General features: G+C 37.4%; 1 protein-coding gene across 2 annotated transcripts in view; it reads left to right on the top strand.

The window, feature by feature from the left end:
• Positions 1-27,596, top strand: part of LOC148423214 (inactive dipeptidyl peptidase 10-like) — a 91,309-nt gene that overhangs the window by 36,177 nt on the left and 27,536 nt on the right. The window contains exons 4-12 of one of the 2 annotated variants that reach the window (XM_088414355.1): positions 10,452-10,546; positions 10,642-10,716; positions 18,801-18,853; positions 20,788-20,869; positions 21,851-21,971; positions 23,211-23,365; positions 26,138-26,235; positions 26,373-26,496; positions 26,721-26,759. In XM_088414355.1, coding sequence (XP_088270481.1) covers positions 10,452-10,546; positions 10,642-10,716; positions 18,801-18,853; positions 20,788-20,869; positions 21,851-21,971; positions 23,211-23,365; positions 26,138-26,235; positions 26,373-26,496; positions 26,721-26,759 — 842 coding nt within the window. Of the gene's footprint in view, positions 1-10,451; positions 10,547-10,641; positions 10,717-18,800; positions 18,854-20,155; positions 20,241-20,787; positions 20,870-21,850; positions 21,972-23,210; positions 23,366-26,137; positions 26,236-26,372; positions 26,497-26,720; positions 26,760-27,596 lie in introns of those variants that run through there. The other variant, XM_088414356.1, reaches the window with a different exon arrangement.

The raw sequence follows: 27,596 nt of genomic DNA, 5'->3' as shown, positions 1-27,596 counted from the left end.
GTGGACCCCGTGTTACGAACTTAATCTGTTCAGCGGCTAGGCTCGTAACTCGAATTCGCCGTATGACGGGCAATCCAAACCTATGTTAATTAGTGAAAGCGTGCAACGCGTGCAAAAACCTTAGGTAAAAACATAACGACTTTATACACATATTAAAAATTTGTAACATAATCTACTGTACAGTTAAATTAAATAACATAAATATTCAAAGGAAAAATGACATTTACCTTTGGGTTGACGTGACTTGAGCTGGTGGTGGGTGGAGGCGGAGGGGAGCAGAGATGAACCCGCAGAATTTTTTATTTTTTTTTCTTAAACGAGAACATATCACCGGCGATTTCCTTCTCTTTAATCCGTAATAGAAGAAGCCTCTCCATTTTGTTGTTGACTGAGGTCTGTCCCCTGGCAAGAAAAGTCATGCCCTTAGAAGACTTGCTTGCTTTAATAGCTTCCTAGTTCTAGAGAATTGTACCGATTGCCGAGCGGTTACGGCCATACTCACTGCCAAGGTTAACTATGCGTGCGCCTCCTTCGTATTTTTTTATTATCTCCTGCTTTGTTTTTATTGTCATCATCCTCTTCCTTTACCGCCACTTGCAATTTTAGAAGCCATGTCTAACAGATAAAGTTTGCAAAGTCAACAACACACCGACCAGCTCGTGCCATCAAGCAAGATAGGGAGTTCGGCCAATAGCATATTGGCATTTCTGTGATTGACGTGACGCCGGCCAATAGCATATCTGCATCTCTGTGATTCAGACTGTGACTGTGACCTTAATCGACCAATAGCATATTGGCATTTCCGTGACATGCGAGAAAAGTTGTTTTTGTTGATGCAGCAAAGCGAAAAAAAATAGTGCGGACACACTGACCGGCATGTTGGATGATTCGTAAGACGAAAGGTTTGTGCATAAGGGGGACAAAAAAACGCCGTGGTCCACGTCGTAAGATGAAAAATACGTAAAACAGGGGGTTCATAAACCGGGGGCCCACTGTAGTTGTAGGTGCCAACTCCCAGTAGTCAGTCTGATCTATTTGTTATTTTTGACCAAAGTCAATTTAAAATTCTCTTCTTGTATAGCCAAGTGCTGAATAAATATGTATTTGTTATGTTTGTTGGCATGGCTCACTGGCCACTGGGACATTTGTGTTTCCGCCCGTTTATGACAAGTGAGCTAGGTGCATGTTACCGTCCCTTTAAGCACTTTGAGGCCTGTCACACAGGTGGCCAGTTGGGACTGATCGTGGAAATGGCCTGCGCTGTTTCCTTGTAGAGTTTTCCATTCAGAAGAATTTACAGTGGAACCCCGGGTTACGGCGTCCCTGGCTTACGTTTTTTTTCACGTTGCGATGAGGAATACTGAGTTGTCCTGTCCCCTCTTTAAGGCTTTTATCCCGCTTTACGCTTAACATCAACAACTGTCATGACCTGTGGGGTTGGGGTTGTGTGTTGTTTTGCCTCTCTCTTTAGGCGTTCTTAGGTAATTGCTCTTATTTTCTGTTGGCGTCAAACTGCCTCCGCTGCAACGCATCACTATAATGCTGGTCAGTGTCTCGACTCCCGATTATTCTGGTCTGCCATTGGTCGGCGCCCGGGGTCACAAAGATGGCTGCCTGAAGACTTGATTTTGGACGAGAGAACTTTCAAGATCGTATTTATTATGCATTTAAGTGCTTAATTTAAACTTGAATTGGTTATTCATGAGTTCCAAGATTGCTAGTGATGTGAAAGAGAGAAGTAAGAAAATGATTTATATGGAAACGAAGCTGGAAATAATCAAGAGCCTAGCCTCGGCTACCCTTACTAGGGAATATGGCCAAGTGCCACTCAAGGATAAATAAATCCTTTATATATTTTTTTATTTCTGATGTTATTTAATTGTATGCATGTATATTATATATAAGTAGCACTTACTATACTATTTTATTTCACGATTTTTAATATGTAGATACAATTTTTATGTTTTTTCCCTGGGGTTTTACACACATTAGCTAATTAACATAGGTTTGGATTGCCGGCCATACGGCGAATACGCATTACGATCCCAACCTCGAAACGGATTGATCTCGGCCCACTGTATTTAGAATATATTTAGAAAATAAGAAGTGGATTTCAAGACTCTGGAATAAAATTTGTTATCCTATTTTTGCATCATTACCATGTGGAAGTTTCTTTACGGGCAAGCACAAGAATAAACCAAGGCACAGTTGGCATCTCAACTCACACAAGTAGTATTATTCTTTTTGCACAAAAACATAATGAGAAGATATAGAACTATACCGAAAGTATGCCTCCGTGTTGTGGCATTGTAATGTTCTGCGAGATATAGTCAGGTGTGCCATGGGAATTTATCAAAATTGCCATTTACAATTCTTTTTTGTCATCTGTGAGAGCAGTGTGTTGCAGAGTAATCATGTATTTGACAGACGGAATTAATTCGAGAGAGACGAGAGAGAGAGACACCCTTTCAGGACATTTAATTTGCACATTTTTATTTTACATGTCCAGTGATCCGGAAATCGTTTAGTCCAGAGGCTCAATATATATATATATATATATATATATATATATATATATATATATATATATATATATATATATATATATATATATATTTTGAAGTGCTTTCTGTGTGATGTTATTGCTAAAGTGCTAATGGTGTACTAACATTGCTAACGTCCAAAGTGGTATGTTACATATATGTTCTTATGTGAATATATGCACATATATGCATTGTTAAACACGCATATATCTTTTTGACAGCCATCTTACTCCATAGTGGTGTACCCCGAGATGTTTTCAAAGAAATTAAGTGTGTCTAGTCTAGAAAAAGGTTGAAAAAGACTGGTGTAATTTTTGTACAGTGATATATAAATCAATTGTGTGGGATTTTGATTCAATTGGCACATAACTGTTATTGCTTTTTATCCTGTGTCAGTAAATTTGTTGAGAACCCTATTGTATGATTGAGTCCATAACTCTACCATTCCTGTCTTTATCCATGCATCTTAGGGTCCACATAGTCCTTTCGATTTATAGTTTATGTCAATGTTGTGAATTCACAGAGTTGAATATTATTAAAGTTTAAGGGGAACTTTACATTACAGTTTCAAAATGATAAACCACAACACGAAATCAAGTATGGAATAAATTCAAACCAGGAACTACCTATAAAAATTCTTACTTTCCAGTCAATTTGGTGCCGATGTGGTAACTTTAGCTATACTAAACGGTATATTGGTTGACAGTTCAGCAACGGTAAACAGGTCAATGCACTAGCCATTATCTAACACGTTTTTCTCAGTCCCAGTGTTGTGCCAATATTTGTATACGCTGCCCCTGCCTGCAAATTGAGCTGATATGTGGCTATTCTGATTCTGATTTCTCAAGTTATAAAATTTTCCCGAGTTCCCCCTGCAATGTGCTCATCCAATAGTCATTGCTGTTTGGTGCATTGTATGGGAATTTCTATAACTGTGTGTTGTCCTATTGTGTGAGTGGTCATTGAACACATCTCCAGGCAACTTCCTCTCAACAGTGAATACAGTTCTGTTTCTATTGTTCATACATGCAGCTATTGATCATTGAATGCAAGCGCTTTTTTTCCAAACCTTGTTCAAAAAAACTGAAAATCAGGTAGCACCTCATGGTCTCACTTTAGAAATGCGCCACCGCAGATGCTCAGATCATGTTCGATCTGACTACATTTCACATGATTTTTAGACACAAACAGAAAGTAGCTCTGAATGTAACTCAGGTATGCTGCAAATAAAAATGAGAAAAAAATAGGAAGGGATCTAAATTACTGTATGATCTCTTGAATTGATTTATCATCATAATCGCCATAACAACTGTGTGATTCAAATACACATGGGCCAAACAATTGGTTAGCTTAGTGGACCCAAACAAAATCCTAATGAAGACAAGACGAGATACATTGTAGAAGTCTGATTTTTTTTGCATGCGATAACTCATCTGTGACCTTCAACAAAATGTTTGAAGGTTTTGTGGATTGCTTCTAATGTACTGAATAAATTGGCATGTATATTTTTGAAGCATTAGAGGACATGACAATAAACGTTACACCCAATATGGGTTCTGTTGAAGAGGACAATAAATAATTAACAATAATTACTTAATATATTGCATTTTTTTTCATCTTTTTTTTTTCAACTTTAGAACTACCAGAGCCAACATTTTGATACTTTTCAAGTGTGATGGATTATTAGTCATTATTGCATTAGTTTATATACATGAATGTGCCGTTCTTGGCCATTAACTTCTCAGTGTCTATGGGCAAACAGGTCCCTGTTTCCTCAATCTGTAGCAATTCTTTGCCTAGTGTAATTTTTTTCATGCTTTAATGTCTTATGTGATATAATCTAGTTTGATGTTAGACGTATCAAGATCAATGGCCCAAATTTGGTTAATGATGTTCCTGGCCCCATGTGTATACACACACGCAAATACACACGCACACACTCACACACATATGTGTATATATATATATATATATATATATATATATATATATATATATATATATATATATATATATATATATATATATATATATATATATATTTTTTTTTTTTTTTTTTTTTTTTTTTTCTAATTGTATGCATGTGTGTGGGTGTACAACTGGATCTTTAGGTGTTTCCCTGTAAAAGTGCTCTGGCACATCTGAACATCTGGATTATGGCCCATCATCTTCAAACAAAACTTTTTTGTTGGAAAGGCTCAACCGTAAAGCCTAAATCGCAGAGCACAAAGTGGAAGAATAGTTCTTGTAATGATGTGGCAAAGGTAATGGAAGAGAGAATTCATAAAAGCTGATGAAAATCAGAAGCATGTGCCAATAGACTCTCGCTCTCCTTTTTTCTCTGTCTGTCTGTCTCTCTCTCTCTCTCTCTCTCTCACTTGCTGACTGTTCAAGGCCAGAACATACCCAGCATGAACATTTTTTTTTACCCCAGCACAAAGAAATTCAAGTCAAAGCATTATCTTTTATTAGTCCATTTTTTTCATGTTAAAAAATAATCTTTGTACAATTACTTTTATTTTCTGTTAGGATGCATTTTCTCAAGTGATAATTTTAGGTATGCTGATGTTAATGGTTTCGTTTGCCCAATTTTAAGTGAGTTCTTGTTTGGACTGTAAGCATATGTCAGCAGCTCTAGTGCTGAACAATTTTTGCCCCCCACCAGACAATTACGCAGCTCAAAATGTCCTGATCTTGATTCCAAACCCTGTAGTACTCATGCATAAAGTATACCCGCGTATTTTTTAATGAAAACAGCTTAAATTTGTTATGTATGTCCTGTGATTGACTGACAGCTTGTCCAAATTTTGCACTTGCTGTCTTACTACCAAGTCACATGGGGCTGGCTACGGCTGAATGTTAATCTAAACATTTTTATATGGACATACAGTATGGACAGGCATGCAAGAATCACATCAGTTGTTCACATCTCATAATGAAACAGTTATAAGGTCCACAAAACACACAGTAAAAGCAGGTATATTGTACAATGTAACTAACTAACTAACTTCAAAGCCCAAACACACTTAGCTGCAGAGGTAGACCTAAGGAAGAAAAAGAATTGCAGAGGGATTTCATTATTCATTGGGTTACTGACGTTGGGCATTACTTATACATCACAGTCTTAGCTTGTTCTTTTTCAGGTACAGATATTCCATTATTTAAAGATACAAGTGCCGTGCAGTGCAGGAACCAATGGTAATGTTTAAAAGATAACTGGGCAGAGTTCACTTTTATCAATTCTGAATGCTAATTTTTTTTTTTTTGCGGTCATAATATGACATAGGTTTTTCCTGAAGCAGTCAAGTGTAGACATCCTTTTTGAGACTTGATTAAGGAGCACTAGACTCTCTCATGTTGCACACAGTATTATGAATAAACAGTTTTAAAGCATTTTTATAGTAAAATGTTAACTTTTTTTGCACTTTATTTCTTATCTGTAATTATAGTAAGATAGGTTCGAAGTGTTTTAACTGTTTTTGCTTATTTTGTGGGTGGCTCGGTGGCGCAGTGAATAGCACGTCCGCCTTACAGTGCAAGGGACCCGAGTTGAAATCCACCTGGCTCTGGCCTTCTTGTGTAGAGTTTGCATGTTCTCCCCATGGGTTCTCTCCAGGCACCCCGGCTTCCTCCCATACCCCAAAAACATGCACGGCATGTGAATTGGACATACTAAATTGTCCTCAGGTGTGATTGGGTGGGTGATTGGCTGTTTGTCTCTGCAATTGGCTGCTAACCAGTTCAGGGTATCTCCCGCCTACTACCCGAAACCAGCTGAGATAGGCACCAGCAAGCCTGCGACCCTTGTGAGGATAAGCGGTGATAGAAAATGGATGGTGGTTATTTTGTTTTTCATCATGCCAGTTCCTATCATGTAAAGAAATGTAATTTCCCATGTGTATAAAATGCACTGTTTCAGTAGTCAGCAATGTTTAACATTCAATGAGCCATTTTGACCTGATTCCACGGATAAGACAACACTGCCACAGAGGCAAACGGGAGGGTAGAAGCGGATGGAATCAATTGGGTGTTAGCAGCCACAGGAGTTGCTTACTGCAGCTTTGCTTAACCAACGTTGTACCACCTTATTTTTTATTAAAAGAAGCAAGCAGACCGAACCAACGTCCATCCATGTTCACAAACAGGGGCATTCAGAAGAGATTTATTCTGTGTTAAGAATTTTTCAAGAACTCCAGTTTGTATTATTTACTTAATTGTATTATCTAATTTTGAAATATCTGCTTTTAATCTGGAAGGCTGCGCTGTTTTTCCAAGTTACATTCTCCGTTCATCTTTTAGCTCCTGTTAGTGTTACCTTTGGTTGTTAGCTTCTTGGTTTCAAGAAAAGAACTAGCAGAGTGACCCAACATTTGAGTCCATCCTTGCTCACATGAAGGGGCATTTATATTGTGTTAAGAATTTTTCAAGGATGATAGCTTTTAATGTTCAGTTATATTTTACTCTGAAGATGTGTGATTTTAATCTAGAAGGCCGCGCGATATTTCTGTTTCCTGTTTTTACCTTTCTGAAACTGATTAGCTCTTTCACGTCATGTTTCGTGTTCTGTCACACCCACTACCACCCAATCACGCAAACGTCATTGACGGCAATCCAAATGCGTCGCTAATTACTCTGTCCATATAGTCAATCTGAACCAAACCTTATTTACTTTCCCAAACCACGGCGAGCCACAAGATAAGGATGAAAGGGAAGCATGCCCCTCCAGAGCCGTGGGTTGCCGACCCCTATGCTATATTAATAGCTGCCTTATATATGACGCAGTCATGTAAATCATGACAAGGTAGAAATCCCAACTGAATTGAAGTTGAGCTTAACATAAAAAAAATGAATATTGCAGAGAGACGTGCTCTGAAACTTTCCTGCATGCCTGTCAGACGAGGTAACTATAAATGGACTTGCCACGGACACTCCTTGGACGTTGAACTTCTGCAGTTCACTTATTTACTTAAATCTTAAAATTATTAAACCTTATACAGTAACTGGAAAGTTATCCCTTCCCATCCAGTGAAATCAAGTTTAAGTGGCTGTAGTCTTACGGAGAACCGCGGTTGTATTAGCAGTGCCCAGTGGTCTAATTTAAGTGAAGCCTGTAGCTGACCAAAAATGATAACAATCAAAGATTACTCTTGAAATGACCATTTTATTACAAAAGAAAACTAGTTAAGTGGTTCACAATGCTCTGGTGAAGCCTTTTGTGATTAAGTTTCACACTACTCTTGTGGTCTACCTAACAATCGAAAGTTCGGTGGGAGTCGATTACAACTCCTGTTGTCATCGGTCGATTATCGCGCTGGGAGCCAAATACTTCTTGTAGGAGAGTCCATCTCCGTCCTTAAAGCGTGTGTGAGAGTCCTACAAGACATGTGACTTTTTGCCGGGGGTTCTGGTCCCCATTACTCATAAAAAATGAGGAATTACTCTATATTTTTTCTTTGCAAACATTCTTCCATGGTGCATTTGATGCTTGATGTAGGGGCAACAAAAAAACTAGTAAAGTTAAGGATTGCTTGTTTGGAGCATTCCACAGGTGAATAGGTTAATTCGAAACAATGTGAGTGTCATGATGAGGTATGAAGGATGCTCAGTGGCTTCTCAGCAAGACAGCTGGGATAGGCTCCAGCAGTCCTGTAACCTCTGTGAGGACAGCGGTCAAGATGGATGGATGGATGAATGGATTTCCACCTACAAAGCTTCAGCAATTTATATCCTTTCAAACGCTGATTGAATATTGTTAAAAGGAAAGGTGATATAATGCAGTGGTAAATATGACTCTTTCCTTTTATTTGGAACTTGTTGCAAGTATCAAATAAAAAAATGAAGATTTGAATAACAACAAGAGTGAATTTTATCTATTTAAACATAAAATTTATAGTTTTTTGTAGTGTATTAAATCAAAGATACAGCCATTGAAAAAATTATAAGCCACGGTTTGTCTCTCCACTTTAATATTAATTTTCAAGGTACATTTTTGTATTTTTTCACTATAACAATGAATCAAAACCAGCTCAAGAAAGTTGAAATTTAGAGCTGATTGAGACAAATAACGTCACAACTTTGTATGTATTGTAAATGCTGTATCTCAAAGACTGTGCTTTTAGCTAGTTCACATTTTCTTTTGTTTTACTTGATATTGATACACTTTTAGTGTTATGAAATAATCAAATTAAGAACAAACTGAATTTAACTTGCTTCCATTGTTTTTGCGGTTGTAGGTTGTAAGAAATTTGCCAATCATAGTACAGTGGGCCCCCGTGGTACAAACTTAATCCGTTCAGCGGCTATGCTCGTAACTCGAATTGCTTGTTTGACGGGCAATCCAAACCTATGTTAATTAGTGAATGCCTGCAACGCATTCAAAAACCTTAGGTAAAAACATCATGACTTTATACACATATTAAAAATTAGTAACATAATCTACTGTAGTTAAATTAAATAACATAAATGTACAAAGGAAAAATGACATTTACCTTTGGGGCGACGTGACTTGAGCTGGGTGGAGGCGGAGGGGAGCAGAGACCAACCCGCAGAATTTATTTATTTATTTTGTTAAACGATAACTTTTCTCAAACTAGAACCTATCACCGCCGATTTCCTTCTCTTTAATCCATAATAGAAGAAGTCTATCCATTTTGTTGTTGACCGAGGTCCATCCCTTGGCAAGGAAAGTCTTGCCCTTAGAAGACTGCCGAGCGATTACGGCCATACTCACGAGCAAGGTTAACTATGCGTGCGCCTCCTTCGTATTTTTTTATTATCTTTTGCTTCGTTTCTATTGTCTTCATCCTCTTACTTCTTCCTTTACCGCCATTAGCAATTTTAGAAGCCATGTCTAACAGATAAAGTTTGCAAAGTCTTCACAACACACCGACCAGCTGTGCCATCAAGCTAGATGAAGGCGTTCAGCCAATAGCATATCGGCATTTCTGTGATTGACGTGACGCCGGCCAATAGCATATCCACATCTCCGTGACTGAGACCGGGACTGTGACCTTAATCGACCAATACCATAACGGCATCTCCGTGACTGAGACCGTGACTGTAACCTTAATCGACCAATAGCATAGCGGCATCTCCGTGACTAAGACTGTGACTGTGACCGTGACTGTGACCTTATAAGACCAATAGCATATCGGCGTTTCCGTGTCATGCGAGAATAGTTCATTTGTTGACGCAGCAAAGCGAAAAAATAGTGAGGACACACTGACCGGCATGTTAGATTGTTCGTAAGACGAAAGGTTTGTGCGTAAGAGGGGGACAAAAAACGCCGCGGTCCACGTTCGTAAGATGAAAAGTTCGTAAAACAGGGAGTTTGTAAACCGGGGGCTTGTTTTTGTCTGTGTTTTACACAACTTTATTGGAAACAGGAGTTGGTCGTTTAATGCATTTGAGAGCACTAACTGTGTGGGAATCTTAAAGTCAGACAGATGTCTTGGTTAATGTGCACAAAGCTGAGCTAGACACTTTGCGCGTTTTCTCTGGACCTTCATGTACACAATAACAGTACACAAGTGTCAAGCTGCTGCTCTTCCACATTGGGAGGAGCCAGTTGAGGTGGCTCAGGCATCTGATAAGAATGCCTCCCTGACACCTCCCTGGTGAGGTGTTCCGGGCATGTCCCAACAGTACAAGGCCCCAGGACGACCCAGGGTATACTAGAGAGACGGTATCTCTCAGGTGGCAAGATCAGGCCTGGAAATCCTACCAGAGAAAATGGACGTGATAGGGGGTGGATGGATGGATTAATGATCCTTAAGAGATTTTTTTTTTTTATTGTTTCCAATGCTTATTTTTTTTCCCCAATTGAATCAAAATAAATGTGTCAAAGTTAGAAATGGTCTTTTCTTAGAATACTGATTTTTTTCCCCCCTATTTCCTTTGTTTCTACAGAGTCAGAAGTTATTTACAGAAACAGTGATGGCCATGTCATCAAGTTCAACATCCTCACTAATGAAACAGAGATTGTCCTATCAAACACAACATTTGTAAGTAGATTGAAATGTTTATTTTTTGTGACCCCACAGTGATGAGTTTTCTTTTAACACTGTCACTAACACTGTGCTGTTTCCCCTTCCATTAGATAAATTTCAATGTGGCGAAGTACGCTGTGTCCCCTGACTTAAAATATGTGCTTTTTGCCTATGATGTCAAACAGGTAGGCTTCCTTTCAAATGTTCTTCATTCCTCATACATTGACTGTTTTAAGGCTCTAGATTTGTTGCCATAGCTCAAAAACTTGTCTGTATGTTACGCAGAGATTCTAAATTAAAGGTGTGAATAGATGTGCTTTGAGAAAGTACTGTATCATCCTCTCAACAGAACAGTACAAAATAGTATAAAACAGTACAGACCCCTCTAGACCTTGAACAGGAATTTGGAAAGCACCTTTGTAGATACGAAACATTTAACAGCGAGAAAGTTTGGGAGTTTGAAAGCTTTCACATCATTCAAAATTTCAAAATTGATTATTACGATATTTCTTTTTGATCATTTCAAAAACAGTGCTACAAACAAAATATAATACACATTATACTCAATTATGAGTTACTCATCATCCTGTATTACTTCTAATACTTTGGCTCCATCCTCTCCTTCATACTGACTAGCACAGCATACTTTAGTTATTATCTTATAATGAACTACCTTAATATCTGGGTGCCAAAACCCACCTGAATAAAAGCCACAATGGCTAAATATATTCCGTAATTCCCCAAATATAAGATGCAAATGTGTATAAGATGCACCCTGAATGCGCTCGAAGCAGTGGTTTTTCCCTTTTCCTCGCAACGCAGTACACGTTCATTTTACCGTAAATAAATAACGTTGAGCAGTATCCTTGTTTTCACCAAGTTTATGATTGTGTGTATATGCCAAAAGACGACAATTAATAATGAAATACCTTTCCGTGTTCTGTAACCGGTGCACTCTTAATTGAATCAGCTGGAGACATCTTAACTTTTACATGATCCTCTCTGTTTTAGTAATATTCGTGGTCGTGCATTGGTTCAAATTGCTCGCTTGTTTTATTGAAAATATAGAATTAACACGCTCAGCTAACACGAGGGACTGTTAGCTGCAACCGGCACTTGTTGCTAACAGCCAACTGACATCCGCTCTCCAGCTCGTCCTGTTACCGTAATTATTGAAGGAATATTGCCAATTAAAAAAAAAATGCACATCTTCGCACGAATGGTGTTGAGTTATAAAAAAAAATAATAATAATTTTTAACTTACCGTTTATAGGATGCATCCATACTTTTGGCCTTCATTTATGGAAATAAATGAGTACATTTTATATTTGGGGATTTACAGAAATTAAAAACTAATTTGTAATGTTAGTCGCTTCGTCTGAATCGACAAGGGTCTCCCCATTATTAAATGGGATAATTGCAAAAAAAAAAAAAGCACTCACTAATAGATTAAAAAATTTCCTTTAAACTTCGTTCGTCATTTTGCCCCCAAAATGCCCCCAACGCTATCGTTACACAGCTTCTCATAACCTTTCTCAATTTCTCGTGTTGTCACACGAGGCACCTTTACTGGTGCCCTTAGACCTAGGTCACACTGCAGAGATGTATCTTGCACTTGGCCCCATTCCCTTTTAACTCCCCATAATTCCCTCCTATTATCTCTATTTCTCATTCACTCTCTCATTCGATGTGACAGGCAGTCGGGTTCTGCCTCATCCAGTAAGATAGTAAGATAGTAGTAACAGTTTCTTCATTCCACTGTGATGTGTTTGGCCCTTTGATTGGTGATGAGACTGGGTAAATATATTGACTGCTTGAAGCGCTACAGTAAAAATTCATAGCTGCACTGCATTTAAACACAGGGTTCAAAACATGAGAAAAAAAAAGTATCAGTTCATATTCTGAAACGTATGATATAACCCCCCAAAAAAAGAAAACATCAGATACAAATGTGTTAAAAATTAATTAATCCATCAGTCAATGTTTAGGCTTTAATCATCTAAAAATATACAATTTCTGTAATCCGCTAAATTTACCTTCAAGTAATGTTATTCATTAAGCTAAGTAAACCCATTATTGTTGGTTTTAAAAATTTATATTGGATTAAAATTCATTCAGGGTGGTATGGTAGAATATGGTAGAAGAGTCGTAGCATGTTCACATCACAGTTCAGACTCCCGCTCTCTCGCTCGGTCTGGCCTTCCTGTGTGGAGTTTGCATCTTCTCCCTGAGCCCACATGGGTTCTCACTGGGCACTTCCTCCCACATTCCAAAAAAATGCATGCTATGTGTATTGGACACTAAATTGTCCTTTGGTGCATGAATGGTTATTTGTCTCTGCTTTGGAATTGGCTGGCAAGCAATTCAGGGTGTCCTCCGCGCACTGTCCGGTCAGCTGGGATAGGCACCAGCAAGCCAGCATCCCTAGTGAGGATAAGCGGCTATAGAAAATGAATGGATGGATAAAATGCTTTCAGTCTAACCTGAAAACTATACCTTTATGCAACGCATAATTGTGCTATAGACCAAAGTATGTATTTTAATGTCTAGGATTTAAAATATTTATAATACTGAATTAAACAAATACTTAGGAATACATTTGGAATATCAGGCACTGAAACTTTATTTTAAACAACACAAATTTACAAGTTCAACTTTTAAAAACATGCAAAGAAAAGATTGAAAAACATTTCATTTTTATTTCAAGTACAAGAATTTGCTTTGAAAAATGCTTTATACGACCTCAGTCGTTTAGGCATGCTAGACAATCTATGTCGTTTTTAACCGAAAAGAAAAATGCTCTGAAGTGTTTCTTGAATGACTACTTTAATGCTTTTGGCCCAGTGCAAGGAATCTCTCCCAGAGACAAACACCTCCATGGTTACACGCACCACTTTTTCAGACTCATTTAGTGTAACTGCACAAAAAAAGCAACAGTGCAAAGATGACTTGGAAAACGAGAAGAAAATACAGCTGAGTCCAAAACTAAGAAGAGTGAGCAATTAAAAAAATCTTTATACTTCTGGATCCATAACAGCCATACTGTTGCCGTAGCCTTAGACTAATTGTGGTGATTGAAAAGATACTTACCATAACAACATTTTATGGGATGTTGTTGGGAAATGGTTTTAATTACTGCAGACATGGAATACTAGAGCAGAGGTTCTCAAAATTTTGCAAGGAGGCACCCCTTTTAGAAAGCAAATTTTCTAAGGACCCCCATTGCAAATTTTTGCGGAAACAAAGCAAAATAATCATTTAAGCCAAACATAAGTTCCCTTTTTATTCAGCAACATATCCTTTGACAATGAGTATATTTATTAATTTTCAGCTTATACAGAAGTTTAGAAAATTATACAAAATTATACAGAAGTTTAGAAAATAAAAATTGCAAAATACACGCCTCCTTATAACAAACCGGATCAATTTCCTCCAAAAAGGTTGCTGCCAAATATTTAGTCAAAAACAACATTATAAAATAAAATAAAATGTCGGTTTAGCTTTGTTGGCTTCATCGCATTGTTGGCAAGCAATTGTAGACACAAAACACATTTTGACAAATTTCAAAATGATTACATTTTTAAAAATATATTAAACTGGTTGAATTGGTTGCTTTATTTAAGTCATCAATCGAGTCATCAATACTTTCACAATTTAACATAAACTAAACATAAATGAACACAAATATATACTTTTTATCAATGATCCAATGTTACAGTGGCTTGCACAGGGGTCAACAACATGGTGCCCCTGGGCACTGGGTAGCCCCTGCGCATCACATGAGGTGATAGTTTAGAAGTGATAGGACATTGTGATTTTCTAGGAATTTTACTAACAATTATACATATACTATATGACAGATAATGTACATTACATATTGGCCTTGGTTTACATCTATACTACAGCTTTTTCTTAATTATTTTGAGAAATCAATAGCATGATCAGGGTCTTCACATAAACTGGTAGCCCTTGGTATTACTCAGTACCAAAGAAGTAGCTCTTGGTTTCAAAAGGGTTGGTGACCCCCTGTGCTAGAATGTTATCTACAGTCACAAGTTGGACCAACAAATGACTAATTTTGCGCATATGAGCATAAATGACAACATTCAATTGAAGAAAACACAACTCACAGACACTCGTTGGCCACATCTCACAAAGAGAAGGAACAACGCCTGAGCACTGTCCCTCCTCACCACAAAATGCAAAATGCATTTCATCTTTCATCAACAGCTTTTCATCTGGTCATGTTGTTTTGTCTTTGGAAAAATTGTACACACCTTTTGTATTAAGAAGGAACATCTTATTTGCGGAGGAAATTACTTAGAGGAAGAGATCTTTATTTTGTCTTGCTATTATGCAAAAAAGAAAAGGGACCACAAAGTGTATGCAAGGATTTGAAAGTGTGCTACAATCTAAAAAAGAATTTGGAGGTTAGGGAAGAAGCTGCAAAATGAATACTGTACTGTGTATGCATGCTCTATGTCAGTTTGTGGAAAGTGGTGAAAATAAAAAGAACAGTAGCTGTAAGAGCTGCACCATTATCCAGTGTTGGGCAAGTTACTTCAAAATGCATGATTTATTGCTTATTACTATCATTTCAAGGTACAGTGGGCCCCCGGTTTACGAACTCCCTGTTTTACGAATTTTTCATCTTACGAACGTGGACCGCGACATTTTTTGTCCCCCTCTTACGCACAAACCTTTTGTCTTACGAACAATCCAACATGCCGGTCAGTGTGTCCGCACTATTTTTTTCGCTTTGCTGCATCAACAAAAAAAAACTTTTCTCGCATGTCACGGAAACGACGATATGCTATTGGTCTTATAAGGTCACGGTCTCAGTCACGGAGATGCCTATATGCTATTGGTCGATTAAGGTCTCAGTCACGGTGTCAGTCACGCAGATGCCGATATGCTATTGGTCGATTAAGGTCACAGTCACGGTCTCAGTCTCGGAGATGCGGATATGCTATTGGCCGGCGTCACGTCAATCACAGAAATGCCGATATGTTATTGGCCGAAGCTTTCATCTAGCTTGATGGCACAGCTGGTCGGTGTGTTGTGAAGACTTTGCAAACTTTATCTGTTAGACATGGCTTCTAAAATTGCTAGTGGCGGTAAAGGAAGAAGTAAGAGGATGATGACAATAGAAACCAAGCAGGAGATAATAAAAAAATACGAAAGGAGGCGCGCGCATAGTTAACCTTGCTAGTTAGTATGACTGAAATGTAAGGCACTGCATTACATTATATTAGTATTATTACATTTATATATATTACACTACGATTTAATTACTTTTACAGTATAATACTCTCACCAACATAACTGGAAATATGGATTTGCCCATCTAAATGTATCTCATTACGCACATTACACATCCAGTGGAAGGTTGGCTTGAGCCCAAAAAGAACAAATGCAAAAAAAAAAGTACAAATCATTTAAACTGTGTTGTATTGTAAAGACGTGACAAGATACAGAATCACTTTTTGTATTTTAATCCCTTTATTACTTACCTTGACAGCATAGTGATGCATTGTTTATGCTTAAAGCAGAAACAATGTGCATTTCACACTTTCAATGTTAATATGCAAAATCAAGTTCAGTCAGTGAGGTTAGGGCCAGACATTTAAAAAATAAATGGTTTCAGTGGGGCTAACGTTAGCAGCTAGCCTATGTCATCGTTATTGTGTTTAACGTGAGCGTCTGTATGCTTCATCTTGATACACATTGACCACAACTATTTATAGACTATGGCCATTGTGCAGCGAAAATTCGTGTTAGCTTACCTTGTCATTATTACTTTTTTTACTTATTGCTTTGTTTTATCCCCACTCTCAATCCTCCGCATGTTTTCTTTTCAAGTTACTATGTCTCCGCTTTAAACAGTTTGTCAAATTACAGGTGCTATTTGGCGAAGTGGATGGCTCTTTACGTGCTTGTAACCATAACATTCTTCTTGTCTTCAACTCTCACAAACTGAAAGTAATAGACATATGTCCGTCTTGTGTACTTGTTGTCCATATTCAGCCTGTCATCATCTTTGTTGTAGTAGCTACTAATAACAGAAAATAAACGTTTTGTTCCAGACTTTCTGATCCAGCGATGTTTTGAGCAAATTTGGGGAAAAAAACCCCTCAATTTTCAGGTTAAAAATGCATTGTAATGCATTGTCTTACTCTCCTTTGTATCAAGTAAAATATTCCAATTTTTTTGTGTGTCATGAGTGTCACTGCCATCAGCAAAACGTAATGCTAAGTTATGTCCACCATGTTTCAGCAAAACATAATGCTAATGTAATGCTAAGTTATGTCCGCCAAAATGGTCCCCACAAGTACAAGAGGTCTCCACATAGACAGTGAAGCCTGGAATTGGGTCCCCACCATTTGCAAAAACAAAGAGCACACATACAGAGATGCACACACTCACTTTTTTTCAAATAAAAACATTTTTATGTGAAGACATTCTTTCAGGGACCAAAATAAATGGTCTTCTCTGAAACTGATAGTATTACAGTGCAGTGCAGTGTGATGAAATTATTATTCTATGATGGATAAAATTGTTGTTAGTCTGGGTTTTTGTCTGGGCATGCATGGGCATAATAATTTGCCAAGCAGCTTCACTTTGTGTGGCTACCCTTGTTTGTCTCAGTTAATATTAATTTATTGAAACTTGAAATACTCTGGATGACCTCATGTTGTCAGATTTCGGTTAAATTTGGAGTTGCTCCTGCTGTGATGCATTAAGGGATACGAGCAACTTGCAGAGATGGCGTGTTGTCAAGTATCAAACCCGATAGTCGACAAAAGTATTTTTTGAATTTAACTCACATTTCTTGAGGTTGTGATAAACTGTTTAGCAACAAGCCAATGATGTCAGTTTTTAAAGTAGCCCCGTCAGAGGGGTCAAAGGTCACATTTATTTATGGTTAATGCTATGCGTAGAGATTTCTCAGATCCTCAGAATTTTCTGATATTATGCATTATCAATGATGTAACACTGTTCTTAAACAGTTGCACTATTTACTCATAGAAAATGATCATTAAGGGGATGCTCCTTTTACACATATTTGTGACAATCATCTGTGATTTTAAGATAATCTGCTGTGAAATGTTTCAAGCAGGTATTTTTGTTCTTTGCATTCCGGTCTTTTTGGTGCTCCTGTGTCTGTTTTTATTGAATGGTGGTCCGGGCATCAATTAGAAAATGAGAAAATATTTGCAATGAATGAATGAATGAATAAATAAATAAAATCTAAGGTTCATAACAATTAAAATATTATCTTTGGAGTGTATTCAATTATATATAGATTGAAAACAATTCACACAAGATAGTATTATTTACATATCAAGACCGTGGGGCCAAATCTGGCATGCCATATAAGTTTTTTGTGGTCCGCAAAAGCAAATCATGTCAATTTCCATGACCCTTGCTAAACCTAGTTCCCAAATTTGAACTTGTCATGTATATTCAATAATCAAGATGAGAATATATAATATTATTTTACAATATATAATAAGATTTTTTGTTTTGTTTTGTTACAGTACCTTCAACAGTCGTATGCTTTACTTCTGACTTCAATACTACTACGCCATTAATTTGTTGTGTTTATTTATCATATTATGAGATGATTCTAAATTGTTTTGGTTTCCTCATCATATTGGTCCAATCAGGGAAGATGAAGCTACAAAATGGCCCGCAGCAAATATGAGTTTGACACTCGTTTTACACACTGTCCCAACTTAATTGCAATTGGGGTTTGGACTATAAAGGTTTTCTGACGGTAACAATTTGGTCTGTGGAATTAACTAAAACTGATGTCATTGGGAAATGTTTCTACAATTGCTGACTAATAGCTAATTAATAATTAATTAATAATTTAATGTTTTTGAAACAGTCATGTCCTATAGTATGTCGATACAATGATTTCCTTGGCTTTGGATTGTATTGTCATTTTTTTGTGATGAAATATGGACTGTGTGCTGTCTCCCTCACCAACCATGGTGGTATATTATGATGTCAGGCACAGGTTGTCCAAAGGCAAAGCACACAACAATGACTTTCGCAAGATGCAATCGTATCACAGCTGTCACCCGTGCAAATTGCATTGTCTACAGATTCTATCACTATGAGCAGCAAGCAGTCTGTTTGATGCCTTTTTCCTTTCCATTTTTTATCAAGATGTCATTATCTGTGGCACTGCTGCTTTTTGTATTTATATGTTTGACAGTCCTCTTTTAATCCTCTACTCTCTCTGTTTATTTTGCTCCAGGTTTACAGACATTCCTACATGGCTTCCTACAGCATTTACAATATTCACACAAGGTAATTGTCACTGTTAGTTGCAATCACAATAGCAATCCTGTTTGCAAACTTGTTTCACAGCAGTATATGTATGTAATGTGGATTTTTTTCCCTCTATAAAAATGTGATGCATTTTCACAAAATCAGATTTATCTCCCAAATTCAAAACATCTCAATATCGATAGAATCTAGTGCTATACCTAAGTCCCTATTAAAATTGTATATAATACTTAGAAGTAGGTCAAAAATTGACAGACTTTGAATGTTGTCAAGTTGAACTCTATCAGCTCGCTGATCATTTGAATCATGTGCTCTGGAGGACGGAAATATCCAAAAACATACAGGATAATGGCCCTTGAGAACCAGGTTTGGAAATGCTTGTTTTAAAACAGTGGTCCCCAACCTTTTGGTCACCACGTACCGGTCAACGCCTTTATATTGCAGACCGGTGTGTGTGTGTGTGTGTGTGTGTGTGTGTGTGTGTGGGGGGGGGGGGGGGGGGGGGGGGGCTGCTCTGAAAACCACATCATCCTTCTCACTATGTATGTAATATCAAACAAAGATCCAGCACAGACATATGAACCGAATGGTACGTGCACCGAACGCGAAAATTCGGGTCGCTGCGCTCATTCGCTGGGCTTTCTGCCGTTGTCGATCAAAAAACACACAGGCTCTTGGGAGGAGGAAAGCGGCTTCTCCGTGCTGTTGGAAATCTCTTACCTAAATTTCTTTTGTAATAAATTTGGGATTTCAAGTATAAACTGCGATTTTTAGTCATGTTTTCTACAGCCTTCATTGTAGTTGGACTTTGCCGCTGACATGACATGGCTCTCCGTCAGACCATGGCCACTAAAACTTGCATTTACTGTCTAAGGTTTAATCATTTAAGATGTAAGTAAATATGTGTACTGCAGTAGATGGATGTCCAAGGAGTGTCCGTTTATAATTACTGTACCTCGTCTGTCTGGCATGCAAGAAACCTTCATAGCACGTCCATCAACAACATAGCTTTTTTTTTAATGAAAAAAAAATCTGCGATGCACTGAGGCCGCGATAGGCATTTATTAGCTAAAACTTTTTACTGTAGAAAATGCTGAAATGACCAAAATGTGTGGCAGCACACAATTAGCACTAGTAGTAAATAATTCACCCACGGACGGAACTATTTTTATGAATATTGGGTTCCTACGGGGACAGATTTGATAGAAGGAATGCGTGTTAGTGAGCGCGGTATAGCGACGCCACTTTGAATTTTAATGTCATGCATTTTAATGTTTTTGGCCCCGTTATTCATGCTGTTGGTGTAGTCTTAATGAACCGTGAGGGTCATGAGGACGAGCGGACAGGATGGAGGCTGCATGTTGCATGGCCCACCACTTGAGGTGCAAGATGGCGCGGCAGCTTCACGGTAAGAGCAAATGAGTACTTTTCCTTCTTGATTAGAAGGATGGGTACCATAAAACTCAAATTCAATAAGAAATTAAATCACACATATTGCACTGTGGAAAATACTTGAATATCGTGTTATGGCCCCTGTAAAGTGTTCAAATCACAGGCATGAAAAATATAGACTTTATTCCCCAGTGGTCTTTTAACGTTTCCTGAAGGTTTTGGGTCAATATCTTTTTTCTAAGGTACTAGTTTGGACATTTGACAGATAGATGTGTCAAAGCTTTAATTTCCACTTAGCAATATTCAAATTGGTGTAACCTTGAATTTTGAGTTATCACCATTGATATAATTTTAAAGAGGATTGAGTGTAGAATTTGACTATATCAATGATTGCTTTCCTGAGACATAAGCCTGATTTTGTGAAAGCGCATCATACATACAAGAGGAAATTATCATTTGCCATCCTTAACTATTCTAAAGCAAGTGCTGTATAGGCTTGACAATACAACATTATATATGTTCATTGTATTCTGATTGTTGTCTTTTTTATAATTTTATTGCAGGGAAGTTTGGGAGCTTGACCCGCCAGAAGTGGTTAACTCAGTCCTACAGTATGCTGCCTGGGGAGTGCAAGGCCAACAATTGGTCAGAAGACATAAACTATCTTTTATAGCTTTTGTATTTTATTCCAAATCATTTTTACATGTTGTTTGCATGCATCATATCAAAATGTTTTGATAAGCGGAACTACTGTATAATTAAACATTTAACCTGAGTAGTGGTGTGCCAAAAAGTATCGATTCATATAAGAATTAAGATACTCATTTACATACTAGGATTCGGAATCCATATACATTTTTCAAACATTGATTTTGTATTTAAAAAAAAAAAATCAACTTGTGTCAGGTTCTGTGTAACTATATCAGATGTGCACTGCTAAAACGTTCTAAAAAATGAGATTCATTCTGTTTTTTGACCCCATGAATTTGACCCCAAAATTAAGGGTGCATCTTTTTTTGGAGGAATTACAGTATTTTTAAATTGGACTTTACGGCAGTGGTTGCTACCAGCTCAATAATAATAATAATGTTCAATCGCTGATTAAGGACATGAGAAATCACTAGGCAGTTACGCTGTCATTTTACGATATGACACAAGTCCCCAGCATCAGCGGGAGATGATAAGTACGTGATGCATTCAAATGCAGTCAGACATTTCAAATTCAGACAGAAAACAGGTGAATGCATGCATTAAACATTACTAACTGCAAATATCTAAATAAATAATCTTATTCATCTATAAAAGCCAATACATATCAAGGAGTGAAGTAATAACGATATTAAAATAAAACTTTCTAATCTTAATTTGTCATCTGTTTGGAAAGCAGGCTGGGGTAGATTATAATGATGCACATTTATACATTGAGTCAGAAAGGTTGTCAAATCATTTTGAATCAAAAATCGTTTTGAATCGGTTCTGAATCAAAATTGAAAAAAAAAATCGGAATAAAATCGAATCGGGAGACTGTCAAACAGCCACCCCGAACTAAGTAACAAATGCCTCTAATGTTCCTTTGAATGATTGTAATTTATTAAATTGTTTTGTCAATGCTTTTTGTACTTTCAGATCTATATATTTGAAAATAACATTTACTATCAGTCTGATGTCAAGAGTAACTCTCTTAGGCTGACATCCTCAGGGAAGGAAGGGATCATATTTAATGGGATTGCAGACTGGCTTTATGAAGGTAATGGACAATTCTCCTGGTTTTAATTTGTTCATATTTAACAAGCGGTTATCAGTAATATTAATGCATTTTAGACTTTTCCAATGCAGTGGCTTTTGGGTTCAGTGTTTCCATGCATTGACATGGTGCTATGTTGTGATTATGTTGTTATAGCAGGCAACTATTGTCAGTGAGTGACTTTGAAGTTGAACGATGGATCGTTATCGACCTTGAAACCCTGACAAGGAAAGAAAGTTCCATGCGTTTTCTTAAAATGCAGCTGTGGCAATTCTTGATTTGTTTGTCATATATCTTGTACAACCAATTAGGGTACATTGAGCGATGTGATGGAACTTTACTCAAAAAGTCACTCAATGTGCCAAAGTAGCCCTTTGCAGCAATTCAGAATTGAAACTTGGGCCGGGGTCCAGTCTAGCATGTTTGGGGCCGCATTGCACATATCTGGACTGAAATCAAATGGCCCAGACACTAAAAAATGCAAAAAGAGATCATGCATTTTTATATAGGTGGTAATGGCATGATACCTTCTTGTGACTGCTTCCAAGTCAGTCCTTAGATCATACAGGAGCTTTAAAATTGCATTTTTGCTAGCATTCAACCACAAATGTTCTCCCAGCTCTGTTTCATGTTGCCTGCAAGTGTAGTCACTTGCACCTTTTTACCTGTTTGTATACGTGGTATTAAAAGATTCAAAGTCAGACAATGATAATGAAAGATAAGTTTGATTTGAATGAACACACATTCAAGATCATACTTTATACGTATATTTGCTGTTTTGGATTGTAATTTTTGCATTTATTAATATATATTTTAATGGGGTATGTCAGTTACCTGCAATTGTTTTTCCATCGTTTGAAACCAGGATTTAATTTCTATGCCTGACAAGCAGGAGTGGATTTATACACCAACTATTTGAAAGAGTATTTTCTACCGTTGGAGGCCTTGACCACTGTCCTTAGAATGGCATAAGATTCTGGGAAAAAGACAGCGGTTAAAGTAATACCTTGTTTCATTTATACTATAGTGACGCACCCTTTGTGATGAGGCTCGGTTTAATTAAACAAAGAAGCTTAATTAGGTGCTGACTGATAGTACTTTTAAAGTTGTCGAGCAGTTTTTTTATCTTGAGAAAAAAGAGAGTAGCAATAAAATCAGTTAAGGAAAGCGTGCACTGATGCAACAGCATGATGAAAATGCATGTAAAATTGGAAGAGTACATTTATGTTTCTTTTCCTTCAGAGGAGATCCTCCAGACGCATGTGGCACACTGGTGGTCTCCGGATGGAGAGAGATTGGCCTTCCTTGTGCTTAATGACAGTCAGGTGCCTAGCATGGCTTTGCCTCGATTCACCGGCATGACATACCCAAAAGGAAAACAGTATCCATACCCCAAGGTAAGGCTTGCAAATTCTATTCACTGATTTCCAAAAAGCAAACGTATTACGGTAAACACAAAACGCTGCAATCACAAAAATAAAGCGGAACCAAACATACAAACCACATAACTAATGCATAAAATCAATATTGCAATTAGGACGGAAATGTGGTGCCATCACAGGGAAGCACCAAAAGTGAGGAACCAGTGAGTGTGAGCATACTAGTCTCTTCTTCATTTTTCAGAGCCGGATCAAAAGAAACAACAGAAATCAAAACCAAACTCAGAGGGGGAACAACGGCAGGGAATTTGCGGAACTGGCACAAGTGCTGCACATAAAGATTAGACAATGACCCCACAACTAACTGTAACTAAACTGGGCCTTCAATAAACAGGCAAATAATTACGCAAACACGAAACAGCTGGATGCAACGAGAGGTGGGGGAAGCTGATTAGAGGAGACACCAGGTCTGGAACACACTGATGACAGGTAACATAAATTACACGACAGACACGAGGGAAAAACACAACATGAACCCAAAAGCAAAATAACAAACTCCACAAAATAAGCCCACAATAGGAAAATCCTAGACTAAACGTGACACCAAGAGCAGGCAAGCTTTAACAAGATTGTAGGCTAAATTAAAATCGCACTTTAAGATAAGTCCATCATTTTATTTCTTTACCACTAATTGAATATGAACAAAATAAAATTATGAAAACATATTTAAAATGAAAAAATAGATAAATCAAATGCTTGACTCACCAAAATAGGGGTCGCCCACTTATTTCAATACAAAATCTATTTTTCTTTCATTCCTCAGAAAGACTTCAATGACTCGCTTGTAGAGTTTGTGTGTTTCATTTCCAATAATAGATTCTCTCTATTGACATGGACACCAATGCTGAAAGTTGGCCCAATTTCTGTTTTATATATATATATATATATATATATATATATATATATATATATATATATATATATATATATATATATATATATATATATATATATTTCACTTGTTTGCCTTGAGATGGTTCTGGTGTATTGGTGATGAGTGCAGAGAGAGAGAGAGAAAGACCCCCTTTTAGGACCTTTAATTTGTACATTTTTACTTTACATTTCCAGTGATTCTGGAATCATTTACAAGTCCACAGGATCAGTAATATTGCTATTGGCTACATCTAAAATTATTAATGACAATAAATCCCATAATTGTTACTGAAGGGGACAATGATGGGTCTGGAAAGAAGAGCATCAAGTAACAAAATCTGGTAGTGCTTTGAGACCCAAAATCTAATTGAGAACCCCTTCTTATAGCAAATTTATGTTACGTTTTCCAAATCCCGTGGTTTCGGGTCAAAAGGCTAAGCTTAAGTGACTTCATCTCAGACAATGTTAAAAGCAGGAAGTTTGGAGCTGTCAACTGTCAATCACCATCATTCTTGGAGGATGCAGTCGACAACATGCCATTTATCCACTGACAAGCCCCTAGGCCCCCTCACCTCTCTCTTCCAGGGTTCAGTAGCACCCTGATGTACATCTAGAATTCCTTTGACCGTAGAACTCACCAAATAGCAGCAGTACCTAAAGGAAGACTTCTTTTGACACTGTGATTTCATACATTTTACAAGAGGGTAACACTGAGAGGAAATGTCTGTTGTTTTGGATTGCAATTGAAAATGTATTTACTGGTAGTTAAGCATTGTTTCATAAACATATGGTTATCTCTGATATCAAGCCGAAACCTTGTACAATCAGGGGTGGTGAAGTCATTTTAGCTCAGGAGCTGCATTGAGCAAAATCTATTCTAAAGCGGGCCAGGTGGGTAAATTCATGCTATATAACTAAAAACAATATTTTTGCAATGTGCATCGGCCTAGTCCTAGCCAAAAGCATGAGTAAGCTGTAAATATATTTTTGAAAAGCAAAAAAATAAATAAAGATTAATTAAATTAAATCCGTTCCTTTTTGGTCTCTACATATCCCAAATGGCATTTTTCCGTGAACTGCATGAAATGAATTTAAATTTTCCATTCCTTCAGAAAATATATATTTTAGAACACATAAGTAGGTTAGACTCTAACCTCTCTCGCCACTACAACACACCACTTGCGCCTTCCCCAACACTTGAACACGTGGCAGCTACCGTAATGTAGATGGTATCAACATAAAGCTCCGCTTCTCTGATTTCAAAATCTGTTGGAATTATGTTGCTGCCACAAATGGCTCAAGAGTTACGGTGATTTGAAAAACATCTCACGTGCCAGGTTGAACCTTCGTGGGCTGTATCCAGTATGTATATTTGACACCCATCAACTTTAAAGAGACCCAAAAAATTGTTTGGTAAACCATTAAAAAAGCTATAATGTGCTTTAAGTTTTTCACAGACAAATATATTCATATCTGTGATGAAATCTTTCCTTTGGCACATTTAATTTCTTGTGAAGTGTGCATTTTTTAATTTATTTTTTTAATGGTTATTGGGGTTGGTGCTCTGATTGAAGCAATGTGCAGGAAATTTTATGAGGTGGGTCAATGAAGGAAAATAACACATTTGGGGTGTTTATGGCGAGTTATTGGCATTGTAACATTGTTAAAACTCTAGAACATTTAATTACAACTGTTCAGCCCCTTTAACATTGTGTCACCAAAAAGACCAAGCAATTTTCAACACTTGAGATGTATACGTTTGTCAATAATTTGTAAAAGTAACACCCGCATGTGTGGACTGGCCGATGGTAACAATTTAATGTATTTGATAAAGCCTTGAGACTATCTCACTTGCAGGCTGGCCAACCAAATCCGTTGGTGAAGCTTTTTGTTGTCAATCTTTATGGGCCGACACACACACTGGAGCTCATGCCACCAGACAGCCTCAAACTACGGTGAGAATCGCTTCATTTCTCGCAGATGAAGATAATAACAACGTGTGAATAATTCCCTATTTAAAACACTAGAGTGTTTACGCAAATCATTTCTATTTTCATAATTACTTAAGATATGATAATCTTTCTTTCCCTAGGGATCATTATGTGACCATGGTGAAATGGATCAGTAAGACTCATACAGCTGTTCGATGGTTGAACCGGGCTCAGAACATCTCCACTCTGACTGTATGTGACACCACTACGGGAGCATGTGTCACGGTATGTGCACTCCACAAAATGACAGTGTGGTGAGAGGACAAGATGAGTTTTTATCCTCTAATAATTAGAATATAAGCCTTGATGTTCTTGTTTGGGAGTTTGATTTATTTCTCTGGGCCATTCTGTGTATTCTGTGATACCATGGCCCTTACCCATATACCCACAGCACACCTAACAATAGTCAATGTACAAACGTATATATACTTTTCTTTTTTTTTTTCCAGAGGCATGAAGAAAATTCTGAGCTCTGGCTTTCCAAACAGGTAAACAGTTTTTTTAACTCACTTTTCTTCTTTCTTCTTTTTACTGTAGCACTGTATGATGTAAAAGCATTGTGCTCCATTTACCATCTATTATGGCTTCTGAGATACAGGGAGGGTTTGTAAAATTGATTGTTATTACACAAATATGGTGACATGAAAATGTTGTTTTCATAACCTGGTATTAATGAATACAGTAGCTGACAGTTAGGTCTATGCTGAGTTAGTTAGTAGTGATTTCAACAGTGTGCCCTGCTTGTGTGTGACAGTCATGCTATTGCAGTCCTTCTCAAATAGCGGGGTGGGCCCCCCGGGGGAGGCGTGAGGTGATGCCAGTTAGGGTGCGGATGACCCCAGGGAAAATGATTTGTTTTGGCCATCTGAAGTGTAATTATGACAAAATAAAGATTATTTTTTTTTTTTTCAGGCACTTTGATGCACAAGTTTTTTTTCTGCTTAGACAAACCTTTAACCTGTATAAATGCTTTAGAAAATGAATAAATAAAAGAAGATAACAGCTGTGGAAAGTTTGTGTCAATGTTAAAAAGAATACAGTTTTAGGTATGCTTATACTATTTCTATAGAGAATAATACTATTTATGGTTGGCGTGGCAAGTGGGGCGGGGCGCAAAATGTTTTCTCTTTCCTGGGGCACCTTTGCAAAATGTAATTGAGAAGCACTGCACTATTGCAAGCTTCTATCAATGTCTGGTCAATACTGCAAAAATATGTTTATGCCAAAAGTTTATGGTTCACAGTCACAAAGATAATCACAAAGATATCTCCAGTTAATGGCAGCCAGAAGGGACATCATCTTGGTCCCTAATGAAAACAACACAT

This window comes from Hippichthys cyanospilos, chromosome 5 (assembly GCF_059441005.1).
Source record: "Hippichthys cyanospilos isolate Australia breed blue-spotted pipefish chromosome 5, RoL_Hcya_1.0, whole genome shotgun sequence".
Lineage (NCBI taxonomy): Eukaryota > Metazoa > Chordata > Actinopteri > Syngnathiformes > Syngnathidae > Hippichthys > Hippichthys cyanospilos.
Note: the sequence above shows the minus strand (reverse complement) of the source record. Positions and strands in the feature narration are given on the sequence as shown.